Source organism: Drosophila tropicalis, unplaced genomic scaffold (assembly GCF_018151085.1).
Source record: "Drosophila tropicalis isolate 14030-0801.00 unplaced genomic scaffold, ASM1815108v1 contig_413, whole genome shotgun sequence".
NCBI classification, from domain to species: Eukaryota; Metazoa; Arthropoda; class Insecta; order Diptera; family Drosophilidae; genus Drosophila; species Drosophila tropicalis.
The window spans coordinates 1001186-1029145 of record NW_027172877.1 but is presented as its reverse complement, the minus strand read 5'-3'; the positions used below and the strand labels follow the sequence as shown (position 1 = coordinate 1029145).

Here is a 27960-nt window from a genome sequence, read left to right as displayed (position 1 = left end):
TATTAACTATTTAGGTAGCTTTATTGCCTTCCATATGACACTGGAAGATTCCGATTTTTACCATTATTCAAATCTAACAAAGCAATTCAAAACTTATTTTCAAAAGGCCGCCCATTTTTAATAATGGCGTTGCCATTTGCTGTCTATCGACAATCGCCACGACACAAATCAACATGGCATCCCTCAATTAGTGCCGCAGCGCGACTTCCTGACGTGTTTTTATACCCTTGAAGAGAGGGGGTATATTATTTTGGATAGAGGCTGGCACCGTGCAGAAGCCGAAAGCAAACATCATGAGGATCGCAAACTCAGCTCGTCTGGGATTACTTTGGACAGTGGTCATACTTGTAGGTTCGAGTGCGGGAGAAGCAGCTGATGCGAAAAACAATAACAAAACACCCCCCGCCTTGCAAAGGCTGCAGTCTGTTGGTGACATCCTTTAAGGTTGGTCTTGAACGAACCAAGCGTGGGCATGGCGGGGGCGACACCGCCTGGGAGGAGGAGAATCTGCGCTCATATAAGAATAGTGAAGTGCGTTTGGTTGAAATCCAAGAGCGTTTGTGTTCCGAACCCGAGGTACTGAACAAGGATCATTGTCACAACCTGGCCAATGAGCATGAGGCACTGATTGAAGACTGGTTCACTCATAAGCAGAGTGAGCATCCTGATCTGCATACCTTTTTGTGCATTGAGCAGTTGTCTGTCTGCTGTCCTAAAGATACCTATGGTCCGAATTGCGCGCCTTGTACGGATTGCAAAGGAAATGGTATGGAAATATTCAGCCGGTAATGTTTTAATTTTATTGTTAATCCTTTTACTTATTAACTAGGCAAGTGCAAAGGAGCTGGCACTCGTAAGGGCAATGGAAAGTGTCTATGTGATGCTAGTTATTCGGGACCAAATTGCAATGAATGCTCGAGCAAGCATTATGAGTCCTTTAGAGATGATTCCAAGTTGCTCTGCTCACCTTGCCATGCGGCATGCAATGATGATGGAGGTTGCACCGGTGCCGGTCCAAAGAGTTGTCGGAAGTGTAAGGATGGTTGGTTGATGGACTCGGAAAATGGTTGTGTGGATATAAATGAATGTCTGGAGAGACCAGCATCCGCTTGCCGTCCCCAGCAGTTCTGTGTGAACAACGAAGGTTCCTTTACGTGCCTGGAATGTGATAGATCGTGCGATGGCTGCGATGGTGATGGTCCCGATATGTGCCGTAAATGTGCATCTGGCTACCAGCTTAAGGATGGAAAATGTCAAGGTAAGAAAGAAGTAGTGATCGGTTTAAATGTGATTGAATTAATGTGATTTCCATCCAAGATCTAAGTGCGGAGCAACGCGACTCCTATGTCAACTTGACGAGATTTCTCACCTATTTTGGCATGTGTGTGGCCACTTGCGTGATCTTTCAAAGCTCTACCAACATAGCTTATATTGTTGGCGGCGCAGTTGCCATTTATATTGCTGCCTCCGAGTATTGGCTTAACTCGACGGCTCAATCTGGTGGCCATAAGCCCGAAATCGATACAAAGCAATTAGAGGAATTGATCATGAAATCATTATAAGCCCGCTAAATCCAGATCCAGATATTCCGGATCATGGCATAGATTTATACAATTTATTCTGTGAATAATTCGTCATAATGCCATGTTCTACGATATTCTTTTGCAGAGCATGATGAGGGCGTGGAGAATGTGATGGCTGGGGATGAGGAGGATTCGCCAACAATGCACAAAGAACTGTAGCCTCCCTCCTGCACGTAGTCAATTTTTAGTTTTAATAGACAGTTATTAGTATTATCAAATCAATTTGCCCTTCCAAAAGAATATTAAATATTTTAATTTTTGCCAAAGTTACAACAAACACATAAATTAATTAAATTTAATGCCATGTTGCATTTTGTTTTGATATTCATATCACAATATATTTATTTGGTTTTTATAAATTTTAAAACGAAAAATCACACATACACAGCGATAACACATAATGATAATAATAATAAACTATATATATAATACATACAAAAATTATCAACCCCGGAATTATTCATTTGGATTGTTATAAAATACTGCTTGAAGCGCATCCGATTGATTAGATTGTGATTTCTATATGTGTAATCGTACCACATACATATGCAGGCTCAATGGCTTTTGTATTTAGACATGGCTTCCGAACCATAGGAACTCCATATACCAACTCCAGCTAAGTGTTAAATCTAACTGACAACTGACAAGATTTTGGAATAAGCTATTATGTACTAGATTATTGATTTCCCATCACCATAACCGAAACTAAACTAACATTAAGTCGCATCATTCTCAATGATTTACGATCGCGTCAGATGACTTTGGCTGGTACTCGCTGATAGACCTATCTCCTCGTCAGACTCATCCGAGTCCAGCGGACTGACTCGAATGGCCTGATACCATTTATTGGTCAAATCGGCCATTTGTGATTTGCATTCATGCAGCTCTTGGCTATTGAAACGCCGCGTAAAAAAGGGTATAAAGTATTTGCGATCCAAGCGGCCAAAGCGGTCACGTGCCTGTGTAAAGGACACATCCTCCTCCTCGGTCAGTTCGGACAAGTGCTCGGAATCGATTGCCTGACCCCATTCACGTGTTTTAGACAGGGAAATGGACTTGCTACGTTTACGACTAGTTCCCGAACGACTGCTTGATCGTGTAGACCCTCCGCTACTGCCACCGCTGCCCCGTGATCGTCGCTTCTTTCCCGGCTTTAGGTACTTTAGCAGCGGCATTGTGGACCCACCCAGCACAAGAGTGGTAAACAGAACAATGATCAAGGTCGTTGTAATAATGACATGTCGCTTTTCCTGACTATCCAAATGCAAATGCAAAGATAGGGCATATGAAATGGCTCCTCGTAAACCCGAAAACCACATGATGAATTGCATCTTATTGTTGATCTTATGCTCGCGGAATTTGTTGACCAGCCAGGCCAGGGGAAAGATATTAAAAGCTCTGCCAATCAAACACAAAACTATAGCCCAGATCACAAACGATAGCTCAACCTGATGCTTAAAGGAAAAGATGGCCAAGCCAAGGTAGGCAAACACGCAGGTTTCAGCTATAAAGGCGAGAGTTCGCATTGTTTGCTGCATGGTGATTTGTGTGACGGTCGAGAGATTGAAATGTGTGTAATGGGACATGACTATACCACAAAAGAGAATGGCCATAATACCTAAAATTTTAAAATTCATTAGTTACTGCATTATAAGAGATGAAACTCATCTTACCGCTTAGATGTATTCCTTCAGCTAGGACATATGGGGCATATGTGAACATCAACATCATGGCAAACTCAAGCGATGGATGCTTGCGCAAATCAATGTGTTTGAGGAGAAGAGCTGATATTAGGGCAAAGATTACACCAATTCCAGCTGAGGCAAAAAACATCATGCAAAAGGTCTTCAGAGCGCTTAACATGGCTTCGCCAGTGGTTGCCTCAGCATTCGCATTGGCGGATTGGGTAATGGAAGCGGTCAAAACAATAGAGATGGCATCGTTTAAGATGCTCTCGCCAAATACCAACATGTTTAGTATAGGATCGACGTCCAGAGCATGGAAAATGGCTACTGTGGCCACTGGATCAACAGCTGAGATGAGTGAACCAAAGGCAAATGACTCGGAAAAATTAAGTCTGATGAAGGGAGGTAAAAAATTAGTAAGAGAAAATCATGAAGAAAAGAAACCTTACCGAAAGGCCACATCGGCCAATCCAAGTAGATAAATCCCCGAGCCTATGACCAAAGCCGAAATTGTAGTTCCAAATATGGCAAAGACCAAAATTGAACCAATGTTCTGGAAAAAGTTGCCCTTGTGCAGATTGTAGCCCGACTCGAATATAATTGGTGGCAATAGAACCAAAAAGAAACCCATTGGAGAGAATACTTCTTCACGTTTCCAGCTGCCACCATCGCCGGACATTACATTTAGCGAGAGTCCAATAAATGCTCCAAGAAACACGACCACAATGCTTTCCGGCAAATATTGGAATCCAGTCTGTAGCATTGAATGGATTAAGAGAATGCCCAGCATGATGACGCATATGACAAAGAAAAGTGACAAGCTAGAATTGTGTTCCTGTTCGACCGCATGGGGATCAATCAGTGGTGGCTCAGTTGCAGCAGTTGTCACATTTCCAGCTGCTTTTGTTGTTGAGCTTCCATTGAGATTTACATTGCTGGGAGCGGGCATTGGGGCAGATTCGTTGGTAGAACCACTATTGCTGTTGCTGCCAGAGTCATTCACTACTTGGCCTTCGCTTTTGTCTGAATCCGTCCCCTCGCCATTTGATTTAAGACTACTTTTTCCATCGTTCACTACTTTGCTTTTATTGTTTATGGTGGCTGTGACATTCTCCTTCGTTTTATTCTCCTCTGCCGCGGCAACTGCTATTAACAAAAACCACAGCACAAGCAAGGAACGTCTAAGTCTCATATTAATCCAATCTTTTGTTTTCCCATTTAAATATAAAGAATTAGAAATAATTTAACAACACGTCATAAGCAGCTGTTTACAGATTTATCTCAGAGTTGCCATATCGCCTGCAATTCAAAGACATGGAGCGAAAAAAATCCTTTTCGAATTATATTATTTTTATGAATGTGACCGTGAAAACAAATATTTTTCTTGTTAATATTGTTCTCAACATAAGTTTTAATATTATCCAGTGTGTGTTTCCGGATTTTGGTATTTATTCAAAAAAATGTTTTTTAACCAGTCATTTATTTTTCTCAGAATTCTCTTCATTCAAGATGCTTCATTTGTGCCTGTAATAGCGCTTAATTGATTGAAATATGAAAGCAAAATTTAATCATCGTTTCAGTGAGATTGAGACATTTTTTTTTAATAAATTTGCCAAGTCATAGTTCCCGTTGGGATCACTAAAAGGCGACCGAATGCTGATAACAGCGGAACAGTTGGGCAAAATTTGAGCTTGGGATTGAATCAACAGATTGCCAATATAGTATTCAATTACCTATGTTTACTTAGGATATTCCAAGTCAGATTTACCCTCAGAGATTTCGAAAAGTTGTCTGAAATCGTGTCGGATCGCTAGTTCGCTGGGGGTCAATCTCATTTGAAAGATAATGGAACCTCGTGTTGTTTTCGGCGACATTTGTATAGAATGTAAATTCTATTTATTTTTTGTCAAATTCGGACTATATTTATTATGCAGATTATTGATAGCCTTGATCTTGGGCGCCCTTGTTTGTGTTTGAGTTGCGGCACATGACGTGAGCATTTTGTAGGAAGAGTATACATATTGTCGATCCAATACTGTGTTGATTGAAAAATGAATGACTCTGAACTCGTGTGCAATATGATATGACTACTGGGCTGGTTATCAGTTCAAATTTTGAATACTGAAATTGAATTGTCATCTATTTATAGTGAATGAAAATGACACGTCGGTTTAAGTTACGATGAACTTTAAAGACTTATAAATTGGCATACAGTCTGGACAGGCGTCAGTTAGAGTCGGTTCTATTAGCGGGCAAGTCAAGTTTTTAAGCTAAAACTATAATTGTTTGTGTCCTTGTAGAAGCAAAAATTCAAGTAAGTGAAGTGGACAATTTAATTTACAGTGTTTTTCTGAAATCGGATGAATTGTGTTTTGTTGAATCCTTAAATGTGAGGCAATCTCTTTCTTACCGCAACGAAATATAAACGCTGTGAAAATCGAAAATTTATAGTAAAATAGATATTCCGCAAAAAAAAAATTATTTTTGGCTTCAAAAGTTTAAATAAATAAGTGAAGAGAGCCAGCGTTTAGTACTTCATTAAGGTGGCAACGCTTTTTCAATCAGAACCGTCAATTAATTTAACCGGCTGCTCCTTCAATGGTTACGTTGCTAAAGCCTTTAAGCCCCGAAAATAGTTCATTAGCCACATTAAAATCATGCGTTTGCTTCGATTTGGGAAGATATTTAATTACCAAGGAATGCCCTACATTCACCTACAATTAGACCGCGAATTTTGTTCAGTGCTAAAATCGAGCATCAAATACTGGGAGCCGGCATGTAAAGATGTGGGATTCGAATACTGGGAATTTCGGTACGAATGTCGGTGCTTTTTTTGTTGTCGCGTTTTGCGGGGGTTAGGAAAGAATTAACATTTTTTTTCAGTGTTGTTTTTTTGTCAGGAAGGTAAAGACGTTTGCTGGTTAGTTCGCTAAATTTTTATTCCGCATTCTGAATTGCCGTCGCTGAAACATAGCAGCAGAACTAGCAGCGTGTGTGTATATAAATTGTTAAATTATAGATTGCCCATTTAAATAATACGCAAATATTTTTCGACTATTAGTGACCTTTTCTAAAAAAAAAAAAAGTGGAACATCGCAGAGCGCGTGTTTTGTGATGCCGCCTCTGCCTCCTTCGCACTTGCAATCAGTGAACAGAGCCATGTGAAATGAAATAGTTGAAAGAATAGAAATGTAAAGCAAAATATACGATTATATAAAATTGCGAAAAAGCATGCGAAGGAAGCGGAAAATGCCAGCGCACTCACTCGCAGTTTCGGAAAATCAATTTCCCCATGCACTATAAATATACACGCATAGACAAACATAGATATTAACACATGTGTACAATATATATTCACTATTTTCCCCACACACGCTCTTACTGTTTCTTTCTCTCTCTGTCTCTCACTATCTGTAGATCCAGAACCCATAATCATCATCATCATAAAAAATATCCTATAACTAACAACCGCTTGAAAATGCCGCAACAAAAAACAAACGGACATAGCACCACCGCCAATGGTTTCAATGGCAGCGGCAGCAATGGCAATTCATATGATATGGAGGACGGACAAACATTCCTTTTCACTTCGGAATCTGTGGGCGAGGGACATCCAGGTAAGTTCTCTTTCTCTCTCTATGTATACATTAAAATGCAAATGCAAGCGACAGCGGCGGCTGCTGCTGTGAGATGACCCTCTCCTCCGATTGCATCATCTACATGGTGTACACACACACACATGAGCATGTCTGTGTGAGAATGTATGTGTGTGTGTCTGTGTGGGACTATCTCTGGTCATGTTATTGTCAATCTTTCGACCCTATTCCTACAGGAACACTCTTTGTATGGTTACCTGTCTAACAAAATGGCGAAGAACCCAGACAGTAGACCGTCTACAGTTCAGGGGAATCATCACCATACCTTACCAAAAACGTGCTTGTTTACTCAGCGCCAGGGTGACCAACTCTGGTGCAGAGAATCGAATGTGCCGGTTTATCTTATAACGCAGAAGGCGCGCAGGGTTAAGGGGCAAACTGGTGGGGCCCAGCTGGTTGCCCAGTCATAAAGTCCGTGTCCCGTCCGAGAAAGTACCCCAACAGCTGGTCACTCTCAAGAGAGAGAGCGAGCCAATATCACTGCTGTTGTTGTAATTTATATTCTTGATTCTTTATCAATAAGTACGTTTCCAACTAAATATGTACATACACTCCCCATACACTCAATCTTTGTGTGTGTGTCTGCTTGAATGGTTTGTGTGCTCCCAGCAGCGCTCCAACTCTCACGTCATGCGCACCATGTGCTTTTTCTTTACCATTTGCCGCTCTCTTTTTGGATACATGTGGATGTATGTATCTGAACCCATGAACACATGTGTGTGTGTGTGTCGTAGTTGACGATCAAAACAAGCGCCAAATATAAGAAGAACTACCTGACTATTTAATATTTCACGTCAATTCATGTTATCGTCAGGAGGAGGGGGCGTTCTTATCAAGCACATTCATATACATAATTCGATTGGCATGGAAACCACTGATCACGACGCACCTTCTCCCTTTCTCAAGGAAGCGAATAGAGCACTAGAAAGGGAGGTGCATCTACGCCCATGTATGAGAACGGGTTATTACTCAGCATTTGAAAGCTGCTTATCGTGTGCTGCTGCTTGGGTCGAAATGTGGTTTTCGCTGGTCTTTCAACCACGTGTTTTTGCTTGCCAAAGCGGCAGCGCCAATCTGTTGTATTGTATATTTGTTTATAAATCTATTCTACGTTTCATAGAATTCATGATCAGATGATATATGTATGTGTGTACATTGATGATAAGGGAGAGCGACCTTTTGATGCGACATATTGATGATGATTGGTGGGGGAATTTCTACTAGCCTTCTCGTTATTGTTGTTAATTAAGTTGTTTGATGGGCAGGATGTGAATTAATATTGAACATTGTTTGATAAGCAGGGGGGCAAAGCTAAGGGTTTCAGAGAGGGTACTGTAACCCCATACTTTGGTTGTCAAGCCCTAATTTAGCTTTAATTTGACGTACGTCCTTCAATCTTGACTAATCAAAATGATAGATACATCGAGACCCTAAACGACGTCTTTCAGCGACATCTTTTCCCGGTGTCTGTATGTATACTTTGAGTAATCCCCACTTTTGCCGGACATGATGTGGCACATTTTTTCTCTTTTTACTCCCGTAGGGGTTATCAGGCAAAGGGCAATCTTAAAACGATTGTCTGTTTTGTCGATTGAGATTTGATTAGCATTAACCTCATGGCTAAACTTTCCCAACTCAAATGAAATCGAGACGCCATTCAAATGATTCAACACTTTGCCTGTGCTGACGCAATTAATGGGGGTTCAAACACGCGAAACGACTAGGAATACAAGAGTTCCAATGAAAACTGCCGAAAAATGAAGCACAAGCAGGGGGTTACTCGTCTTACATACTCACAGATTTGGTTGCTTAACAAATTTTTTTGATTATAGTCTGGCATCGCGACTGGTGTCAAGTAATAAAGACATAATGTGATGCCTTTTTTTTTGGGTGCGGATCGGATCCTCTAGCCTGGCAACACGAGCATGTTTCTTGAATCGTTTTTAGGCACCAGCACTATCAAGTGGCATTGAATTTCGCTGTCAATTGCAAAATGAAAATGAAAATAAACTGCATGGCCTGGCAAATTTTCGTGGCTATCGTCGCGTCTAGGCGGCGTCAGTACACCGCCATCTCTTAGCCCATATGCCCTGCCTCCCTACCCCCCATTCATCCTCTATCATCATCCTATCGTCTTGATGTATAACATAATCTCTTCTATTTTCTTTTTGTAGACAAAATGTGTGATCAAATCAGTGACGCCATTCTCGATGCACATCTAAAACAAGATCCCAACGCAAAGGTGGCATGTGGTAAGTACACATATATCTATTAAGAGAGAGATATATAAAGAGATGTATGTATCTCCTAGATACATAAATATATGCAATAATATATAGTAGTAGTACAGGGATAGCAATATTTATATTCGGAACGACAAATACACATTACACATGTCGATGTAAAGTTCAATCCAAATTCAGTGTAAGGATATCTTGTCGTTAAGTGAGCAAAACGCCTTGGCAACATTGATTCCCGCTTAAATCTCAAAATAAAAGACAAACGCCGCCGACTATTTATATAAACTCCAGAGGCAGACCATAAGTAAATAAATGCCGGGGAGTAAAGTAAACACTAGCAAAAGAATTGACGCGTGTACAATGAAATACTAGCCACCAACGGCGACAGTTGGCAAATAAACAAAAGTCAAAGGCAGGCAACATGAAGAAGACGTTTGGGAAAAGATTGCAATCCACTACGACTACTATATGCATTGCGTACATATATGTACATACATACAAACATACATATGCTTTCTCATCTCAATTTGTAAGAACTATAAAACTCACTTCTTCTTCTCGTTTCTCCCCCTCTAGAAACTGTCGCCAAAACGGGCATGATTTTGCTTTGTGGTGAGATCACATCAAAAGCTGTTGTCGACTACCAGAAGGTGGTCCGTGAAACAGTCCAACACATTGGCTATGATGATTCCTCCAAAGGTAAGTGTGTGTGTGAGTGTATTTAATGCAGACAGATTTAGAATCCATTTATGTGGGGCGGGATTTGAAATTGTTTAAAAAGCCAACAAAACGTTAAACATAAAAAACATATAAAATGCTCAAAAAGGTTTCGATTGGAAGACGCTAAATCTGCTTGTCGCCATTGAACAACAGTCTCCAGATATTGCCAACGGTGTCCATGTGAATCGCGAAGAAGATGATGTCGGCGCTGGTGATCAGGTACAGCAAAAGTTTATCCTATCCATCCATTTAGTCCCACCAACCCACCAAATCCCTACCCTATTTCTACTCCTGATAAAGCGGGAGGCGCCGTGTGTGTGTGCATTCGTTACGTTCGTTTAATGTTCATTTTCTAATTCGTTTGTTGTTTTTATTTTTCCCCACCATTTTTATTTTATTCTGCTGCCTCTCCTCGCTCGTCTGGTCAGTCCAGACGTATGTCATTATACCCCTCCTCCCTTGCTATATACAGAGATATGGGAATAATAATATGTATTCTCAATAACATTCATAATCTAACTTCAATTAAATTAACCATAAAGTATAAATTTAAAGAAAAGAGATAGGTTTCGAGAATTTGTTCTTACCTTTGAGGGAAGTTTTTAATTGGACATAAATTCACCTGTTCACATTGCATTTCGAATTGGGTATTCTAACTACACATACATATCATTTAAAATGGACATTTTACGAAACCCATGGGGTTAAAAAATGCATGCTAAACTCCTATCCCCTTTTGCCGCCCCTGCGCCAACCAGCGAATTGAGTTTAACAAACCGCCGGATGATGACTACCAATGACTAGGAGGAGGAGTTTCATTTAGATGAATGCGATGGGTTGATGTTGTGATTGTTTAAACAAAAATATAATCGGGTTTTAAAATCATAAATTGACTGAATATAACATTAATAGGCTGCGCTCTCTCTTGTCTCTTTTTTTGCCTCTTTCTCTCTCGTTTCATAATTACACATACTACACAAACACCACACACACACCAAAACAAAACAAAATACACAAATTTCCACCAATTCGACATGCATAACTTGTTAACTGAAAAACAAAAGGTTTCGATTTTAAAACGTGCAACGTGCTCTTGGCATTGGACCAACAATCACCCGAAATCGCTGCCGGTGTGCATGTTAATCGCGCCGAGGAAGAGATCGGTGCTGGAGATCAGGTGTGAGAACTATATAGCAAACAAAAAAACAGATTATTATTCGATTTCGGCAGGCCGAGATTCGCTTAACCTTTCCAAAGATGATCGTTTAAGACATGTATAAAGCTTTATAGACAACGTAAATCTCTAGAATCCTTTGGAGAGGGCTTAACCCCCGATTTAGACTCATTCGCATTTAAGTAATCACTTAGTATAATTGTTTTAACGCGTAACTAATCGAAAGAGTTTAATAGACTCACACCATCAGCTGTGTATTAATGCTAAATCCTCTTCAGTAAATCATTTGTAGTTTATATATAAATATCTGCCGACTTTTGTTAATTGAAATGTCTATGGAGATTTGTTGGAATAGACACATTTCAACTAACAAAAATAATGCGCTTAGTTTTGGTATGCATATTATCCATCATCCACCATCTTGGGTCGCATTATCTTCTCTAAGACACACTCAAAGAAACAGCATTTAACTTTTTTTCATTATAATATCACATTGTCTAATGCTTTACTCATTTCTAACTCTATTCAAAACGAAAATAAAACAGAATTGCTCAACTAACCTGAACTAATTCTCTAAGCTATGTATGTGGTTTGGTATTATATGTTGCTTTTACCCATTTTCTTTTTTGTGTGTTTGTATGAAAAGATTTACCTAATGCCCTGTATATGGAATTTTTCAGGGAATTATGTTTGGCTATGCCACAGACGAGACCGAGGAATGTATGCCCCTTACTGTAGTGCTTGCCCACAAGTTGAATGAAAAGATCGCCGAACTGCGTCGCTCAGATGTCTTCTGGTGGGCACGTCCCGATTCCAAGACTCAAGTCACCTGCGAATATTTGTTTAATCAGGGTTCGGCAGTGCCCAAGCGCGTTCATACCATTGTGGTCTCTATGCAGCATTCTGAGAAGATTTCGCTCGAGACTTTGCGTTCCGAGGTCATGGAGAAAGTTGTGAAAGTTGTCATTCCCGCCAAATACTTTGATGCCAACACCATTGTCCACATTAATCCATGTGGATTGTTCGTTATCGGTGGTCCGATGGGTGATGCCGGTTTGACAGGACGGAAAATTATTGTCGACACCTACGGAGGATGGGGTGCTCATGGTGGTGGTGCATTTTCGGGCAAGGATTTCACAAAGGTCGATAGATCAGCTGCTTATGCAGCTCGCTGGGTGGCTAAATCCCTGGTCAAGGCTGGACTCTGCAAGCGTTGTCTTGTTCAGGTCTCCTATGCCATCGGTCTTGCCGAGCCCCTGTCCATAACTGTCTTCGATTATGGCACCTCACACAAGTCACAAAAGGAGCTACTGGAGATTATCAAACGTAACTTTGATCTAAGACCCGGAAAGATTGTCAAGTAAGTGAAAAACTAATTAAACTAATTAAACAAATTATTTATTTTTAACTTATGGTTTTTCCTTCTTCTTGTTAGGGACCTGAATCTGCGCCAGCCCATTTACCAACGCACTAGCACATACGGACACTTTGGACGTGATGGTTTCTCTTGGGAGCAGGCAAAGCATTTGGAAATCAATTGACTAGACGCTAATTTTCAACCGAGTCCTAAAAGGTTAAAGTTAACCGAAACGGAAACGGATTCAGCACCGGCAACATCTGCAGCAACAACAATAGCAAAGGCACCAACAACAACTACAACAACAACAACAGCAACAACGTAATTTTTAGTTAGTTTCTGTTCATTTGCGTTCAACTCCAGCTTTTAAACCCAATTCGGTGTGTTCACACATCTTTCTATTAGTTAGTTGTACGTGGTTGTTGTCGTCTAAATTAACTTACTTAATAGTTATACATATATATAAATATATATAACAAATAGATTTGCTTCCTCAAAAAGAAGAACAGACAGACAGACAGAACACACAAAACACATACACACACACACACACACACACACACACATACACACAAAAGTAGTTAGTCGTCTCCTTGCATTGTATGTAGTTCAGTTACCAATCAAAAGCTAAAGCAAAAGCAAAAACAAAAACAAACAATTGTAAAAATCCCCCTTTTAATTTGTCTTTTGGCTAAGCATATTTCTCATGTTGTTTTGTTTAAACAAAAAATTGTATACATATATATATATTTTATACGTTTTTATTATTGCTACTATCTATCTCTATGTATGTTGTCAAAATGTGTGCTTTAACTGTATGTTTTTTTTTTACCCCCCCCACCCCCAAAAAGCAAATTTCTGATTGTACATTAATTTTTTTTCTTTGTATTTGCTATACAACCAACTATATAAAAAATAATGTATTTTCCTTTACAAAAATATATTACAAAATACACATAAAATGTTTGTAATGTTAAACAAATGAAAAAAGACGTACAAGTTCTGCGTACACGGCTCTTCATTTAGGTATTTTTCTATAAAATAAGAATATACAATTAAAAAGATAAGTTAAACAAAAAAAAAAAAAAAAAATGACAAAAGAGCAGACACCACACACAGACACACACACAACCAGCCACCAAATGACAAATGACAGCCAATCTCCAAATAAGTCGCAGTTGATATTTCATGAAACGCGCCAAAAAATAACGTAACTTATACTAGCTATAGTTTAAATAGCTGACAAACTACACAGATCCATTTGCAATAAAACTTAATCGACTTTTAACAATGGACATTTGTTTGGATTTTGCTTGGTTGAAAGTGGTTGGAAATTCAATTATTTTATGCCATCTAAAAAAATATCTCAACAACAATGATGTTTTCCCAAAATGTTGTCTAGTTTAAGCCGTCAGGCTACGAATATTGTTTTTTTTTTTTTAATTGTCTTTAAAGGATGTACTAGAATTGTGCTTTGTAGATGTACTTTAACCCTTAAAGAATGTGCCAAGGTGTCAAAATGTTGTTCTTAAAAGACTCTGTAACATCTTATCTTAACTTAAATGCTTGTATAGGAATCTGACCTAGTTAACGTGTTTTAAATGAGTCAACAAAATAACTAAATATGAAAATCAATCCCAAAAACATTAGACTGCAAATTAGCGTCTTTTTTTTTTTTGGACAGTTTTGAAAACCCGCAGACTCGCACTTAATATTTCGGTCAGTTGTCAGTTATAACGAATGAATAATCAAACAGACAAACAGTCTGTTGGCCAATTTGATTCAAAAAACAAAACTTAAGTTCAATATTTCTCTCTGTTTGCAACATGAAATTAAAAATTTTTTTATTTTTTCCATTTTGTGCGTCGCGAAATATAGTTCTTGCTTCTTGTCTTTCTTTTGTATCTGATCATCGATTTCGCTAGGAATCACAAGTGAGGCAAAATTTGGTAACTCTTTGTTTTAAGCCACTCAGCCAACCAAGTTTTACTTTGATGGTTTAGTACAAAGTAAACATGGGCACCAACTTCAGTTTTTTTTACGCTGACCGATCATGGGACTATGGGTAGGAATCAAATATTTGACTCTTACATGACATGGGGTAAACAATCACCAGTCCGTCTCTGGTCTAAATGGCACGTCAAGTGTCTGACATATTTTCAGATAAAAAACACAACTTTCGAAATAAAAGTAGCATATTGAATTTAAGAGTCTTGTGGATCGTTCATTAAGAATTTTGCCGGCTAAAGATAATATACAGTGGTGGTAAAAATTATGTGACATACACTTTTTTTGTCTCTTAACTTTGAATTTATGTTATTAAACAGCTTGAACGTGTCTATTTTAATATGTATATTATTGAGTTGGTGTATAAAGATAACTTGGGCTGAGCCATTTTTTTCTGCCCCTAATTCAAATGCGTCAATCCAAACGGGAGACAAATTTTAAAATTTAAAAGATGTCTTGACAATACACCTCTGAAGCTTTTAAAAAGTTGTAGGCCTAGTCAAACTAAGAAAAACAATACACTAAATATGTTTAGTGTTTTGTGCCTTTGAACTTGTCGGAGCTTGAACACTATGAACTATTTAAGAATGAGATAATGTCGTTCAAAATCAGGTAAAAGAAAGATAGACCTCGTCGTCCATGTGTTAACTGTTCATGTTTAAAAAGGCACAGAAATTTTGAAGTTTTAAAAATGGCTTAAGCCAACAAGCTTCTTGCGAACTTCAAATTATTGTAAACACGTCTTCAATTGGAATTTTCCCGTTATATAATAATAGTAAATTGGTGTTAATCTGTGTCTAAGCACTCTTAAAATTCATGATTAATATTTGGCAAAGTGTTTTCAAAAGTTCAGTCAAACTGCGACTTTCTGTATTGATTTTTTCTCGTCTGGCAAAAGGCTTCTATGAGACAAATTAAATTATCTGCAGTTTCTTCTCTAAAAAATTCTCTTTAGTTTTTTCATAAACAAATAAATACATAATGCATACATATACATACATACATACATATGTATCCATTGTTGGCTTGTCGTCAGATGAGAATTTGTCAGAACAATCTTTAAAAGGTTCTTGAAACGTGCTTAGAATTTCTGTAAGAATTTTTGGATGTTTGCGTATTCTCTTTTTTTTAATTGCATAATTATTATAATAAAAAAATCTAAAAGTAACGACATGCCTTGACTCATTGTTGGTCCAAGAAAATACTTTAATTCAATGTATTTAAAAAAATATATATATTTTGTTTCGTCATTAATGGAATATCACTCACATTGCCCATATAAGTATACTATACTAAATTATCGCTAAGTTAACTTAGAAGGAATCACAAGATTTTCCACAACAAAGACATGGCATAGATATCGTATATGTACATATACTACATAATAATTACAGTAAACAATCACTTCAATAATTATACGAAGTAAAGTTAAAGTGTTTTGTCAGCAGCTGCAAAACATAGGCCACAATTGGGTTCGCCGTAGATCTCTTGAGTCGTTGACGTATCAGGATGTAGGCAGCAATTGTGAACAGGAGATAGAATCCAAATAAGCAGGTGACTGACCATAGATAATTGGTATTATCGAAGCCCAAAAACACACGCAAGAACTGAGATTTCTTGAACAGACAAAAGAGTTCCTCATCCTGGCAAATTGTGTCTCCTCGCCCGTAGTCATAGAGGGCGGCTACGAGTCCTTCCATGCCATGGCGCAGAAAGCTCATGGACATTAAAAATTTCATAATCGGCGAAATGTATGCATCCTTGCCATAGCCAATGCCATAGATAGAGAGAAGGATTAGCGGAACAGCCAGCACTGGACCCATGAACATTCCATTCTAGAAAAATTAACGAAATTTAAACGAATCTCCGATATGAGTACCAACAATGGGTAACTTACCACTAAACTGAGCCTGCTGGATATGAGAAGGCCAAAACTGTCTGATGTCAGGGCCGTGAGAAATGCAACAAAGAATAACATGGCAAATCTAAACCATTCTAACGGCTGGCTAGACATTAAGTACACAATCGACAGATATATCATGGCCAGAATGAACATGAAAGGCATTTTCGCGGACACCAATGCTGCATAGTACGAGCTCAAGCGATACCATTGATTAAAGTATTCTCGTTTCAGGAGATTGATTTCCGAGGGAACTGCAAAAACAGCCAGAAAATATAAAATTTCATTTGATGATTAAATTACATTTTACAATGAGTAATCGTTGCTTTTTGCTATAGTCCATAACAAATAACGCTTTAATTTTTAAATACCAGTGTTTATTTTGAATATGTTAAGATTAGTTTTAGTTTAAAAATTTCTAATGCTAGAAAAAGCTTTTGGGTAGGAATAAATTTCTTTCTTTTCTTAAATATTCTAATTTCACCTATAATTTTTAAGTTTAAGACAACAAAATTTCATTAATAATTAAAGTGAATTGAAGATTTTGAAAAAATGTAAAGATGGAAAAACTAGATCTAGTGACAAAAGACCAATCTATATATAGATTTGGTACAGTCGTCGTGTTATAATACTTATCATATTCAAAATATTTTAGTTAGTTCGCTTAGACTCATTCTTTGACTTTAAGTTTTTGAATAATTCGGTTACTAATTATTCGGTTACCAAGATTCATTCAATTTCACAGATTCTCAATTATTTGTTAAAATATCAAAGAAGTTAAATTCGGCTATGCCGAAGTTTATATACCCTTGCAGTCCTTGACAATAATAATTTCACATGTTCAAAATTTCTTTTCTGCAACTCAATTCATTAATATACAAACAAAACAATTTTACTCTTCATACTATGTACAATTTGTTCTTCTTCTTCCCTCATTCCCTAAGCAAAGCAACGCACGCATACACATACAGTTTATGTAGCGTTGCGTCTGTGTGTGTATGCATGTGCTCTGTTAACAGATGGTGACGTAGTAGGCAGCAAGCAGAGCTGCCGGCAGCGATTGAACCGATTTATATAGACTGTAACTTGTGTTCTATTTATCCGATCAGGGTCAAATTTTGGGATCTGAGATTTTATATCAAATTCTATTATATTGGTAAATTTCATGGGGATACTCCAATTTTTGCAAAAATTTTTGTTCCAGAGCTATATGATATAGTAGTCCGATCCCAAAGATTTTCATACTTTATCTCACCCGGGTAAAAAAAAAGCTCCCAAAAAAATTTCATCCCGATAGCTCTTAAGATGGCTGAGTAAAACGCGTACGCACCGACGGACAGACGGACAGACGGACAGACGGACATGGCTATATCGACTTAGCTTCTCATGCTGATCAAGAATATATATACTTTATGGGGTCGGAAACGTCTCCTTCTGTGCGTTACAAACATCTGACCAATTTTATAATACCCTCTGCAAGGGTATAAAAAGGTTTAATAAATTCATTTGAATGACCACCCATTGAAATAGTATTCGGATAACAGATTTTTGTTTATGCTGAATATTCAGAGTAAGCAAAGTTTTAATTTCTTTCGTGTTATCTATTAACGTGTAGAAAATAAAAGTGTTCTGATTATTATTTGATAATTCGGTCTCAAGCTTTGCTTGAAAACGTGCTAATCATCAATAAGTGTATATACCCACTCAGCATTTGAAAGATTATTTTAACAGAAATCATCTTCATGAGCAGAATTTGAGCTCTTTTGTTGATTAAAATAGTTTCATTTTCTTACAAGACGACTTGAAAATGAATCGCGCATAATGAAAACTTGATACGAAATGGTGTCGGACACGATAAGAAAACCCGCCAAAATCGTTGGCGGTTTAAACAATCCAAAAACCAAAATATAAGTTTTCGAGGTTTTCACACAAATTCGAAGAATGTTAGAACATGAATGAAAATCGCTTAAAAACTATCATCTTTACAGATTCGAAATTTTACGATTTCTTTGATACATTTATATTTTTGGTTCATCAACATTTTTCAGGCTGTGTTTTGAAAAATTTCTAACAATATGTTATTAGACTTAATTATCATTTAAGTGGCATGTCATTTTAATGCAAATTCAAAGACCTAACTTCAGTTTGAATTGCTTAACTTGGAGCTAAATGAAATTTAAGTTTAAGTTTGAAACCTATTTGGCTCAGACTATATAAATTAATAAGGAATCAATCTTAGCTTTTGATGATCCTACCATATGGCTAATCCGGCACTGAATGGCGATTAATTTTCTATGATTATTTATGATCAGAGTATAGGATTTTAGCAACTTTATAAATTGCCGGGTTTGTACAATCCATAGGATAATGAAAATGTTTTTGAAAATTGTTTTTAATATACCTACTCTACGTGGGTAGTTTAAATTATTAAAGTGTCAATGTTTACTTACAATATAGTAGAACTGGCATCATCGGCAAGTATAGGTAAGCTATGACAATGGTGAACATGAAGCCAAAGTTAAAGAGAGCCTTCGAGGCCAGTTGACCGACGCCCGTATAAAGGCCTCCCACAAGAAGAGCCAGTATGATGTTCATATAGAACTTCAGTTTGATATATGACTGAAATGAGGGGAATGATGAAGGCAATAGGCCAAGAATACTAACTCCTCTTCCATTTATCCCTACCTTATCCCTCCACATTTGCAGAAGCATTCGCATAAGCAATAACTTGTATTGCATCCACCAACTGGATTTGGATCGCAATAGTTTCGGATTGATTTCCTCTTCGAATTGTTCAATGGTTTCTTCATAATAGGAAGAGGCTCCCGATGTTGTATCGGTTCGAGTTGGAGTTATCTTACCGCCATTGCCATCCTCATGCTGTAATTGTGGCATCCAGCGAGTGACTTTGCCATTGTCCATGGCCTCGACCATTAAATCATTAAAGCCCTCGCCATACTCATTGCAGGCCACCTCAATGATAAAGTCAGCCGGATTGTATGTGAGGGGACAGTGGAGATTCAATTGCTGCATATATGGAACAATGTTCGTTCCACTGCCCTGATAAATGCATTGACCCTCGGCTAGCACATAAGCCGTATCGATCATTTCGAAAATCTTGGCTGAAGGCGTATGAATCGAGCAGATGACAGTTCGTCCACCAGCAGCCAACATTTTCAGCAGAGAAATGCACTGAGAACTGGATTGATCATCAAGGCCACTATAAAAGAAAACTCTTTATTTATTCATACCCTTGAATATTAATTCTACGATCTAAAAGCTTACGTTGTGGGTTCATCGAGAAAAACAACTGGCGGATTGTTGACCAATTCCAAAGCCACACAAAGTCGTTTCCTTTCCCCGCCGGAAAGTTTTTGTGTCTTTGTATTTACAGCTGTGTTTAAGCGCAGCATTCCCAAGATTTCATTTATCTATAGTACAAAGAAAATCTATTAGTAAAAGTCTTTAATTAAAATAGCAGATTGCACTTACTACTTCAAGTTTTTGTGTCATTTTGAGTTCAGTGCCCAATTTAAGATGCGTGGCCAAAATCATCAGTTCGAGCACTGTAAACTGAAGATCCAAAACGTCTGTCTGGCCAATTGAAAGGGTAAATCTAGTCGATTATATCAATAAATTATATCCATTTCAGTTTGTCCTCACCTGCATTATATAGCGAGACATTTTGCGAAATGTTCTCATATCCCTTGGACTATTGTTAACTAAAATTTCACCAGAACTACTCACGGTGCTGGAATCAGAATACAAAATTAGTGTCATTTACTTTTGAAACGATATTAATGATTTCAAAACTTACCCGAATCCTGCCAACAAATTCAATAAAGTTGTTTTTCCTGCTCCAGAGGGTCCCATTATGGCGGTTAATTCATGTGAGCAAAATTTCCCATTTACACCACTCAGAATTTGTTTCTTTTTATCCGCTGTAACAAAGAAAACAATAAAATAAACTAAATATATATGAAATGCGATAAAACAGGATAACAATCCATTCTATTATATTCTAAGTTCGAGGTTCTGGGCTACGCCCCCCATAACTACTAAGTAACTAACTAATAACACTACTATCTTTAACATACACAAATAGATATCATAACTTGGCTTCAGCCTGTCCCAAAACCTAACTCGAAATTCTTTGAACTAATAACAATTTCAGATATAACATTCTATATGAAATTTGTCTTATCTATTCTTTCTCTCAAAGTGGAGGAGTGGAGTGGAGAAAAATCATAACATTTTATAAATAACCTGTTTAAGACCCTAAACTGTACAAAACACGTTAATAAGATAAACCCCAAACTTTTTCGATATCGATAAAACTTTTATTTTAGAAAAAAGAGTTTCCTATATTTCTATCCAATCCTTGTCCTTTGTTTTCAATGTGAGATCACACATCTTTCTCATGGATTTTCTCTTGAACTTAAACTTTTACATCCCAATGGTATTGTATATTGTATATAATTCATGTGGAACGGACTACTCTAACATATAGGCACCATAGGAACGATTGGTCAAAAACATAAATACATATATTATATATAAATATCTTTGGCAACTATCGTAATAGTAAATTTCGGTTAGTTTAATATGTATACAAGCTAATAATTCTGCCGAAATTTATTCACATTGGATGACTAAAATACATACATAAATTACTTTCCCATAGAAATGATCGATTTCTCATGCGATTAATACCAAAGTAGGTAATTCACTTATGCCCATAATACTCTGTAATTCTGGAATTACGCTCACAGTCTGATAACTATATGTACATAATATGTATGTATATATGTATCTGTCATATGTACATACGATAAATGTAGTGTGATATAGGCATAGCATTCCTCAAGCTTGAGTTTGTTAGCCTTTCTTTAGATAAGGAACTTTTGACCGTGTCTGACTGTTCGTTTGTCGCTCTGTAAGTCCGTCCGACCTTTAAACATTCAGAGCTTTATAACGAAAACTGTGTTATTTTCGATGCCATTGTCATAGAATCTCACATTTTCTTGTTTACTTTAGTTATTACTACACAATATTTACTATAGTTATTATTGTTAAAGATTTCCTTCGTTTGTAAACCTTTTTTTTATAAAAAAATTGCGTGCCATGTGGGATGCAATTTCTCAAGCACAAACTTTGCACTGACTTCCGGTTTTTACAACTTTATAAATAAAATCTTTTAATGATAATAATTTCAATAATACCATTCGATTTTGTAGCTTCCAATACTTTGCTGATTTTAGCTTAGCTCATAATAATCATATAATCAAAAAGTTCAATATTTATATTCTAGTTCGTCACTAGAAGTTCAAGTCTGACTTAAACTTTCTCGGATATGATCTTAAAGTCAGTTTAATCTCTACACATTTGACTCATCGATCTTAAAAAACATCTTCCATCCACAAGATTACAGATCATTCCCTGAATCACAGCTTACTATATTATAGTCAGAAGGTTTTGAGGCATTTCCTCTGCTCATCCTCCAATATACACAAACCACGCCTTGTTCGTTCTTGAATTTATTGTTAACACAAAACTTTTCAAGGGCGAATGCCACATAGAGTTCAAATAGGTTATCGCATTCCTATCAAAAACATGAAATGTTTATCAAATATTGCAGTAGTGGAAATGCTATATATATACTAAATTTAAATTTTAAATTTGGGAACTCTGAGTTTGAAGAAATTTCATTGAATTAGAATGTTAGAATGTTAAGCTTAGAACGTAATTTTTCATTGCAGTTGCTATTAATCAAAAACAAAATACTAACTGTCTCTTAAAGACTTTTCATTTAATAAAGAAACGTGTTGAAATATATGCACTCCATTGGTCGGCGGCTCAGTCGAGACCTACTCCATCCATCCCCAACGGAGGTGGCATTTCCCCTCCGATGGAGCAATTCTGAAAAGGTAGTTCCGACAGGGCTAATGGAAAGGATTGTCGTCAACGAATACACATAAATAGACAATTGTATGGTCTTTTTTCTTCTTTTTTTTCAGTAGAGGACTAAAATACAAGGATCTGGGTTCGAGTTCCAGGCTAGTGTGTGGATGTAGTTTTTTGTCTCAGTCGAAGGCCAAAGTTCCTTGTTAGATTGACAGTTTACAACCATATCCTATACTGATAATAATATGTTCGAAAGCCTATATTTATCTATAAAAAGATCCTCCAGGATGAAGATCTCGATAGATATTTCACTTTTATCACAATCTAAAATTTGTTTTTGAAACAAAATTATCTTGGTTTTCAGCTAACTTTTTGCGTTGCTTGATTTGCAGTGTTTTCACTCAAATTATAAACGCTAAAAATAACACAAAAAAAAAAAAAACTGTCAAAATGTTGAATTACACCTGCAAATGCAAATGAATTTTGACCATAATTATTTGGGAGAAAATCCAAATTGAAACACACATGTTTGCAGTGAGAGGATATTGGTGTTAATTACATAGATTAAGAAAATTGAAAATGCTATTAGACTATGAGTCGCTAATTGCTCCTTTTAATTATAGATCTGGAAAGTGTTGGCATTATTACAGATGCCAAACCTGCTAGACTTTTTACTCAGCAATTACATTGGGAAATTAAACTTAATTAAGACTTTCAATTAACTAAAAAAAAAACACTGAGGAATTGCCGACACGACACGCAAGTTAATCAGTGTCATTAACAAATTGCAATTGTAAGACTCACCATGCGCCCGATCCGGGACCTCATAGGTTAGTCCCGAGAATTCCAGATTGACTGCCGGCCAGGTGGGCAAGTACTTTAACCCACTGACCGTTCGAAAGTCCTCAGAGCGATCCTCGAAGTGATAGTGATCACTCGTCAGCTCCAAGCTGATTGCATTGATATCGCTGCTGTAGTTCAGTGAACTGCTCGGTGAATTCGCGGTGGGGTCGCCCTTGTTGCTACTTCCATTAACGGGTTGCATCTTGACGGCAACACGCGAAAAATATGAAAAGGGTTGATGGGACCGAAGATCGTAAAATTCTCACAATTTCATTTTACATATAAACGAAATCTGTAAGAGAGTAAAATAAAGGTAAAGTGCAAGGGTTAAATCTCAAATTTGGCGAGTAATAAATTAAGACTTTACACTTTTACACTTTTGTCGTCTATAAGTACATAAATGATTCTGATTTCGTTACTCTCACTGGCCACTTAAAAAACAGGTGTTTCTTATTATTCTTTTATTTAAAAAACAATAACAATTGAATGTGTACAGAATATGTTATTTACAATTTATATATAATTCACCGCATTTCTAAAAACCAGTTTACAAAACATTTAGGTTTTTTATTGTTTCGTTTTTTTTTTTTTTTTGTTATTCTTATATACCTAATTTGTTGTTAAATTATTTAGAATTACTTATGAATCTGCTTGTATAGATTTGTAATCAGCATCCGACACATTACTCAGCCTGTCAGTCTAGTATTTAACTTTTCTTTTTAATAAATCTAACGTCAAATCAATGTGTCAACGGGTCGAATACATAATATCAACATTGCGTTTAGAAGCGAAGATTCTCACAGTTAGACAATATCTTCACACATTACTACAACTGCAATAATTTCTATAATTAAATATGTATGTAAGTATACTCTAGCAAAAGTTGGGTATATCAAATTTAGTATTCTATTCTGTTTCTGATCTCATAATCCAAATGTTAGACTTATTTATAAAGCCACTTTAAAAACAGGTGTTTCTTATTATATGTTAATTTCAAAAACAATTGAATATGCATGAAATATGGGTCTCAATGAGTCAAGTGTTTTGAAAATAAAGGAGAATTATTGTCGATTGATGTGAATTGTATTAATTAATTTAGCAATCTTGTATTTTAAAACAATTTTTTGTTATAGTAGTTCTTAAGCTAGTCCGATATGAGATTATTGTTCAAGTTTTTAGCATTTCATTTTTGAAGCTTTTAAAAATGCAAGTTTTCTAGATTTCTTTGTCAGACACAGTGAGTAAGGAATAACTTGACAACCTCAGACCCGATTTTTATAAAATTTGGCATGTCGATTGATATAACTAACAGACGGAAGTGGCACAAATTCAAAACGCATTCAATGTTATACGAGACTACTAATGTATGTACCTAACTTGTCTTTAATAAAATCTGTTTTATTCGATTAACGCTCACTTTCTAAAAAAGAATCAGTACATGGATATTTTTGACACTTTCGTCTTAAGTAAATAAAACTTTAAAACTCAGTTAAAAATTTAAAAAAAAATCAATCAGAATTGAGCCAAAAATAATTGCAAAATCTATTATTTATTTCCAATTACTTAAATCCAAAAGAAGTAACCTGAATATACTTAAGTCTCAAAACATTATGCTTCGCGGAGGTCGCTAGGATTTCAAAAATTAAAAGTTTCAAAAGACATGTTTTCTGGTGAAAGTTTCTTACATAGAATTCGATTTTGGGATAAGCTTTTGGCACACAAAATTTGATCCGCTTCAAATCTAACATAGTATAGAAATTATTATTGATAGTAAAGACTATAAGAGCTAAGTCCTCTAGGCTTGATATGTAGTATGTAAGCAGATTGAGTTCGTGAAAATCTTACAATTATTCTTGATATTTTGTAATTAAAATTAGAATACTAATATATGTTTTTATCGTCTATCGGCATATCAAATTTCATAAAAATCGGACTGAAAATAGCCAAGTTTTTAGCCAAAGAGATCGTGAAATAGTTTTTCTTCAATTAAAATTGTGTGTTCGTAGGAAGTTGGTCTTATGAATTCGAAATACTTATTTCCCTTAATGCATGGTGTACTGAAGTCAGGTCAAAGACTCATTTGTTCTATTAATCAATTCAACGCACAAAAACTTGTTTGTTTTTATAAAATTTCTAAATTTCTAAGAGTTAAATTCTTTATAATTTTTTTAAGAGTTTAATTCTTTAGTATAATTAAAACAAAGTATGTACTTATACACATTCTATACATAAATAAAGGTTTTGAAATTATTGAAAGTCAAATGAATTCAATTATTTTTAAATTTTTTATACGTTTATCTTTTTCTTTACTAATTATTCGGATTTCTTTTAAACGCAGCGAGTTCTAATTGACATTTTACTATATTATTGGAAATTCATAAAAGTGAAAAGGAAATTGAAATCAAACTTTTCATCCTAACTGTTTGAATGTTGAAAAATTCATTTTTACAAACATTGTTTTTACTTTTGAATACATTTTTTTTAAATATAACAAAATTGACACATTATAATTTTTGTTGGGTGACAAAACTCACATCTATAAGTTATAAATAAGTTGAAAGGGGCAAATTTTGTTAAGGGTATAAAAACTTCGACCACTTCCAAGGCATCGACATAAATTGTATGTAGATGAGATTACCAAATGAATTAATTTATATTCATAGATTCACATGGATTCAAAATATTTGTTGGTATTCTTTTTCAGTATTATTTCAATTGAATGCAATTAATGAATAAGGGTTTTTTAATTAGTTAAAATTGTTTGACGAATAACATTTAAGAACTTCACTTGGCACTGAGTTTTTGTTTAGCCGGTGAGCTTTGAGAGACGGAAAAATATCTCACCGAAATGTGCGTTTCTTAATTGCCCGGATGCAGCAGATTTTTTATTATTAATAAGTTATTAATAGTATAGAGATTGGCAGAGGCCCTGCTTTCGATTTGAAAACAAATTTCGCACTGACTTGAGAACACCTTGGAAAGAAATTCGGCGGGAGTGCTTTTTGTCGCTGCTACGGCTACGGCTACGGCCGGTACACATGTAGCTTGTGTTTGCTGTCGTCGAGCGGGGTTTGAAAAATGAACTCAGATTTTCAATTGATTGAAAGTAGTACGCGAACAACACAGGCTGGCAGACAATCGGTTAAATTGTATGCCCCGATCGTGGATCGTATCAGTCAAAGGCGGGGGCTGAGTGGGGCATGGGGTGACAGCTCAACGGAGAGTCAGTTGCTGGTGAGTAATGTCTGAGGGAGAGAGAGACAGCTAAAACTTGCACAGAATTTTGCAATTATCACGTTGCGTTGTGCCAAGCCACACAGAACACTTGGGGCAGGCTCCAGCTGCTGCTTTTGCTGCTGCTGCAGCGGCGAAGTTGAAATGTTATCAGGCCTTAACGGAAGTATAATTTCATAGCCGATATGAGACAGATTTGTGACGTTATATTGTTTATATGTATGCATCTGTATGTATGTACATATGTATGTACGTCTTTATCTTTTGTTGGCACTCAGTGATTACGTGCCCCATTTATTGTTCAATTATATATTTAAGTTGCTTAAGACAAATGCACAATTTTGGCTGGGAAATGGAAGGGGTGTGACCATTGCACTCACACTGACAATACTGAATATTGTCGAATATTGTATTTGGGTCTCATCGAAAGTCTTTTTTATACCATGCACCTAGTGGTTGAATGGGTATATAAATGGGTGTACGTAACAAACAGTACAATCGACTGACTGTTTAAAGCTTTAATGAGTAATGATAAAGAAGAAGAGGAATAATGTTTTCGAATGGGTAGCAAGAACTCTTCTTTTCCTTTTTCGAGCGAGTAATTTTCTTAAAATTCAACTTATCGTAATTAAATTTGGTACATAAATACATCTTATATTTATGCATGGCTACACAAGATTTCATAAAAATCGGTCTATAATTAGTCAAGTTACGAGTTGAATTAATTTTACCAGGGGCACCAAATGCACGAGATGCCAATTTTACAACCCATTTACCTCAGTTTACTTCTTGCAGGGTATACCAAAATCGTTCAGTTGATTTACTTGCCAATTAATTTATGCTTTAGAAAAATAAATTATCATAGGACGTGTACGCACATACACTCTCAATGGCATACGTGAGTGGGTTCAGCGAGAGTGTATATAGATATTCGATAAAGACCGTTGTGGATATTACCATTTGGTTTGTTATTGTTTTAGTCATATCTTTTTGTAACTATTGTGTGGAAGTAATGGCGCATGCGAATGCATTGATGCGGAAAATGTTGAACTTTGTGACAAACTAGACATCAGTGTGTGTGATATATGATTAACATATGTCTATATACAAGAAAGTATATAGAGTATATGCCATGTTGATCCGACATGCATTAAAATTCCATTGATTCTATATGGTATATCACGCTAACAAGCGTTTACAAGTTCAATGAACGTTTTGTTGATTTTTTATGAACTGCTGCACAACTATGAGTACACACACACACATAGAGCGGCATAAACTGTGGAAGCGATGCACTTACTCCACTTTCTTTTTGTAGTTTTAGCTATCCACTCTCTTTTCACATGCTCCCAGTTGCTGCTGTTGCTGCTGCTGCCCCACGATAACGACTTGTTGCACCGACAAACGAAAATGTACTAAAAAGCAAATGAAGGAAGAATAACTGAGTGACGGAGCGGTGGCACTTTGTATGCATGTACATATGTATGTACATCGATAGATGTGGATGGAGGTATTTCTGTATACATACAATGCTTTTGCTCTCTCTCTATCTCTCTCTCCCACTCACTCTCTCTAGGGAACACAAAGAAAGCGCCCCAACACACAAAGAACTCTTCTAGACGAACCGAAAAGAACTCGCCTGAGAACTAGGAGAGGA

General features: G+C 36.6%; 4 protein-coding genes across 9 annotated transcripts; 2 read left to right on the top strand and 2 right to left on the bottom strand.

The window, feature by feature from the left end:
- The first annotated feature begins 194 nt into the window (after positions 1-194).
- Creld (Cysteine rich with EGF like domains) lies at positions 195-2024 on the top strand. 2 transcript variants are annotated; one of them, XM_068285522.1, is made up of 3 exons: positions 195-766; positions 830-1258; positions 1669-2024. In XM_068285522.1, the coding sequence occupies exons 1-3, from the start codon at positions 376-378 to the stop codon at positions 1740-1742; spliced, it is 894 nt and encodes a 297-aa protein (XP_068141623.1). In that variant the 5' UTR covers positions 195-375; the 3' UTR covers positions 1743-2024. The 2 variants fall into 2 exon arrangements, with proteins under 2 accessions (XP_068141623.1, XP_068141622.1); XM_068285521.1 differs by having other exon boundaries at positions 197-766; positions 1318-2024.
- Nhe1 (Na[+]/H[+] hydrogen exchanger 1) lies at positions 1873-4552 on the bottom strand. Its single transcript, XM_068285520.1, has 3 exons — positions 3718-4552; positions 3257-3660; positions 1873-3201 (listed from the first exon to the last, which is right to left on the bottom strand). Exons 1-3 carry the CDS (start codon positions 4458-4460, stop codon positions 2324-2326), a joined length of 2025 nt encoding a protein of 674 aa, XP_068141621.1. The 5' UTR covers positions 4461-4552; the 3' UTR covers positions 1873-2323.
- Positions 4553-5481: 929 nt separating this feature from the next.
- Sam-S (S-adenosylmethionine Synthetase) lies at positions 5482-13706 on the top strand. Of its 4 annotated transcripts, none has more exons than XM_068285469.1 (7): positions 5482-5582; positions 6686-6885; positions 9099-9176; positions 9741-9863; positions 10949-11061; positions 11739-12418; positions 12494-13706. In XM_068285469.1, exons 2-7 carry the CDS (start codon positions 6747-6749, stop codon positions 12597-12599), a joined length of 1239 nt encoding a protein of 412 aa, XP_068141570.1. In that variant the 5' UTR covers positions 5482-5582; positions 6686-6746; the 3' UTR covers positions 12600-13706. The 4 variants fall into 4 exon arrangements, with proteins under 4 accessions (XP_068141570.1, XP_068141569.1, XP_068141568.1 ...); XM_068285468.1 differs by lacking the exon at positions 5482-5582 and adding an exon at positions 6069-6188; XM_068285467.1 differs by lacking the exon at positions 5482-5582 and adding an exon at positions 6117-6260.
- A 1984-nt stretch (positions 13707-15690) lies between these two features.
- On the bottom strand, positions 15691-26123 carry LOC137573517 (ATP-binding cassette subfamily G member 4). Of its 2 annotated transcripts, none has more exons than XM_068285453.1 (10): positions 25914-26123; positions 23031-23361; positions 20140-20263; positions 19986-20073; positions 19815-19916; positions 19608-19753; positions 19008-19542; positions 18773-18941; positions 16320-16576; positions 15691-16257 (listed from the first exon to the last, which is right to left on the bottom strand). In XM_068285453.1, exons 2-10 carry the CDS (start codon positions 23269-23271, stop codon positions 15829-15831), a joined length of 2091 nt encoding a protein of 696 aa, XP_068141554.1. In that variant the 5' UTR covers positions 23272-23361; positions 25914-26123; the 3' UTR covers positions 15691-15828. The 2 variants fall into 2 exon arrangements, with proteins under 2 accessions (XP_068141554.1, XP_068141555.1); XM_068285454.1 differs by having other exon boundaries at positions 26033-26095.
- Positions 26124-27960: the final 1837 nt, after the last annotated feature.

Bases quoted from the DNA above. Each gene is read 5' to 3' on its own strand.
- Nhe1 (XM_068285520.1), bottom strand. From the start codon at position 4,460: ATGAGACTTAGACGTTCCTTGCTTGTGCTGTGGTTTTTGTTAATAGCA. The intron at 3,661-3,717 runs GTAAGGTTTCTT...TCCCTTCATCAG, and splicing joins TTGGCCGATGTGGCCTTTCG to ACTTAATTTTTCCGAGTCAT. The intron at 3,202-3,256 runs GTAAGATGAGTT...TTAAAATTTTAG, and splicing joins TGAAGGAATACATCTAAGCG to GTATTATGGCCATTCTCTTT.
- LOC137573517 (XM_068285453.1), bottom strand. From the start codon at position 23,271: ATGCAACCCGTTAATGGAAGTAGCAACAAGGGCGACCCCACCGCGAAT. The intron at 18,942-19,007 runs GTAGGGATAAAT...CCCTCATTTCAG, and splicing joins TGCAAATGTGGAGGGATAAG to TCATATATCAAACTGAAGTT. The intron at 16,577-18,772 runs GTAAGTAAACAT...CTGTTTTTGCAG, and splicing joins GATGCCAGTTCTACTATATT to TTCCCTCGGAAATCAATCTC.
- Creld (XM_068285521.1), top strand. From the start codon at position 376: ATGCGAAAAACAATAACAAAACACCCCCCGCCTTGCAAAGGCTGCAGT. The intron at 767-829 runs GTATGGAAATAT...CTTATTAACTAG, and splicing joins TACGGATTGCAAAGGAAATG to GCAAGTGCAAAGGAGCTGGC. The intron at 1,259-1,317 runs GTAAGAAAGAAG...TTTCCATCCAAG, and splicing joins TAAGGATGGAAAATGTCAAG to ATCTAAGTGCGGAGCAACGC.
- Sam-S (XM_068285469.1), top strand. From the start codon at position 6,747: ATGCCGCAACAAAAAACAAACGGACATAGCACCACCGCCAATGGTTTC. The intron at 9,177-9,740 runs GTAAGTACACAT...CTCCCCCTCTAG, and splicing joins CAACGCAAAGGTGGCATGTG to AAACTGTCGCCAAAACGGGC. The intron at 9,864-10,948 runs GTAAGTGTGTGT...GAAAAACAAAAG, and splicing joins CTATGATGATTCCTCCAAAG to GTTTCGATTTTAAAACGTGC.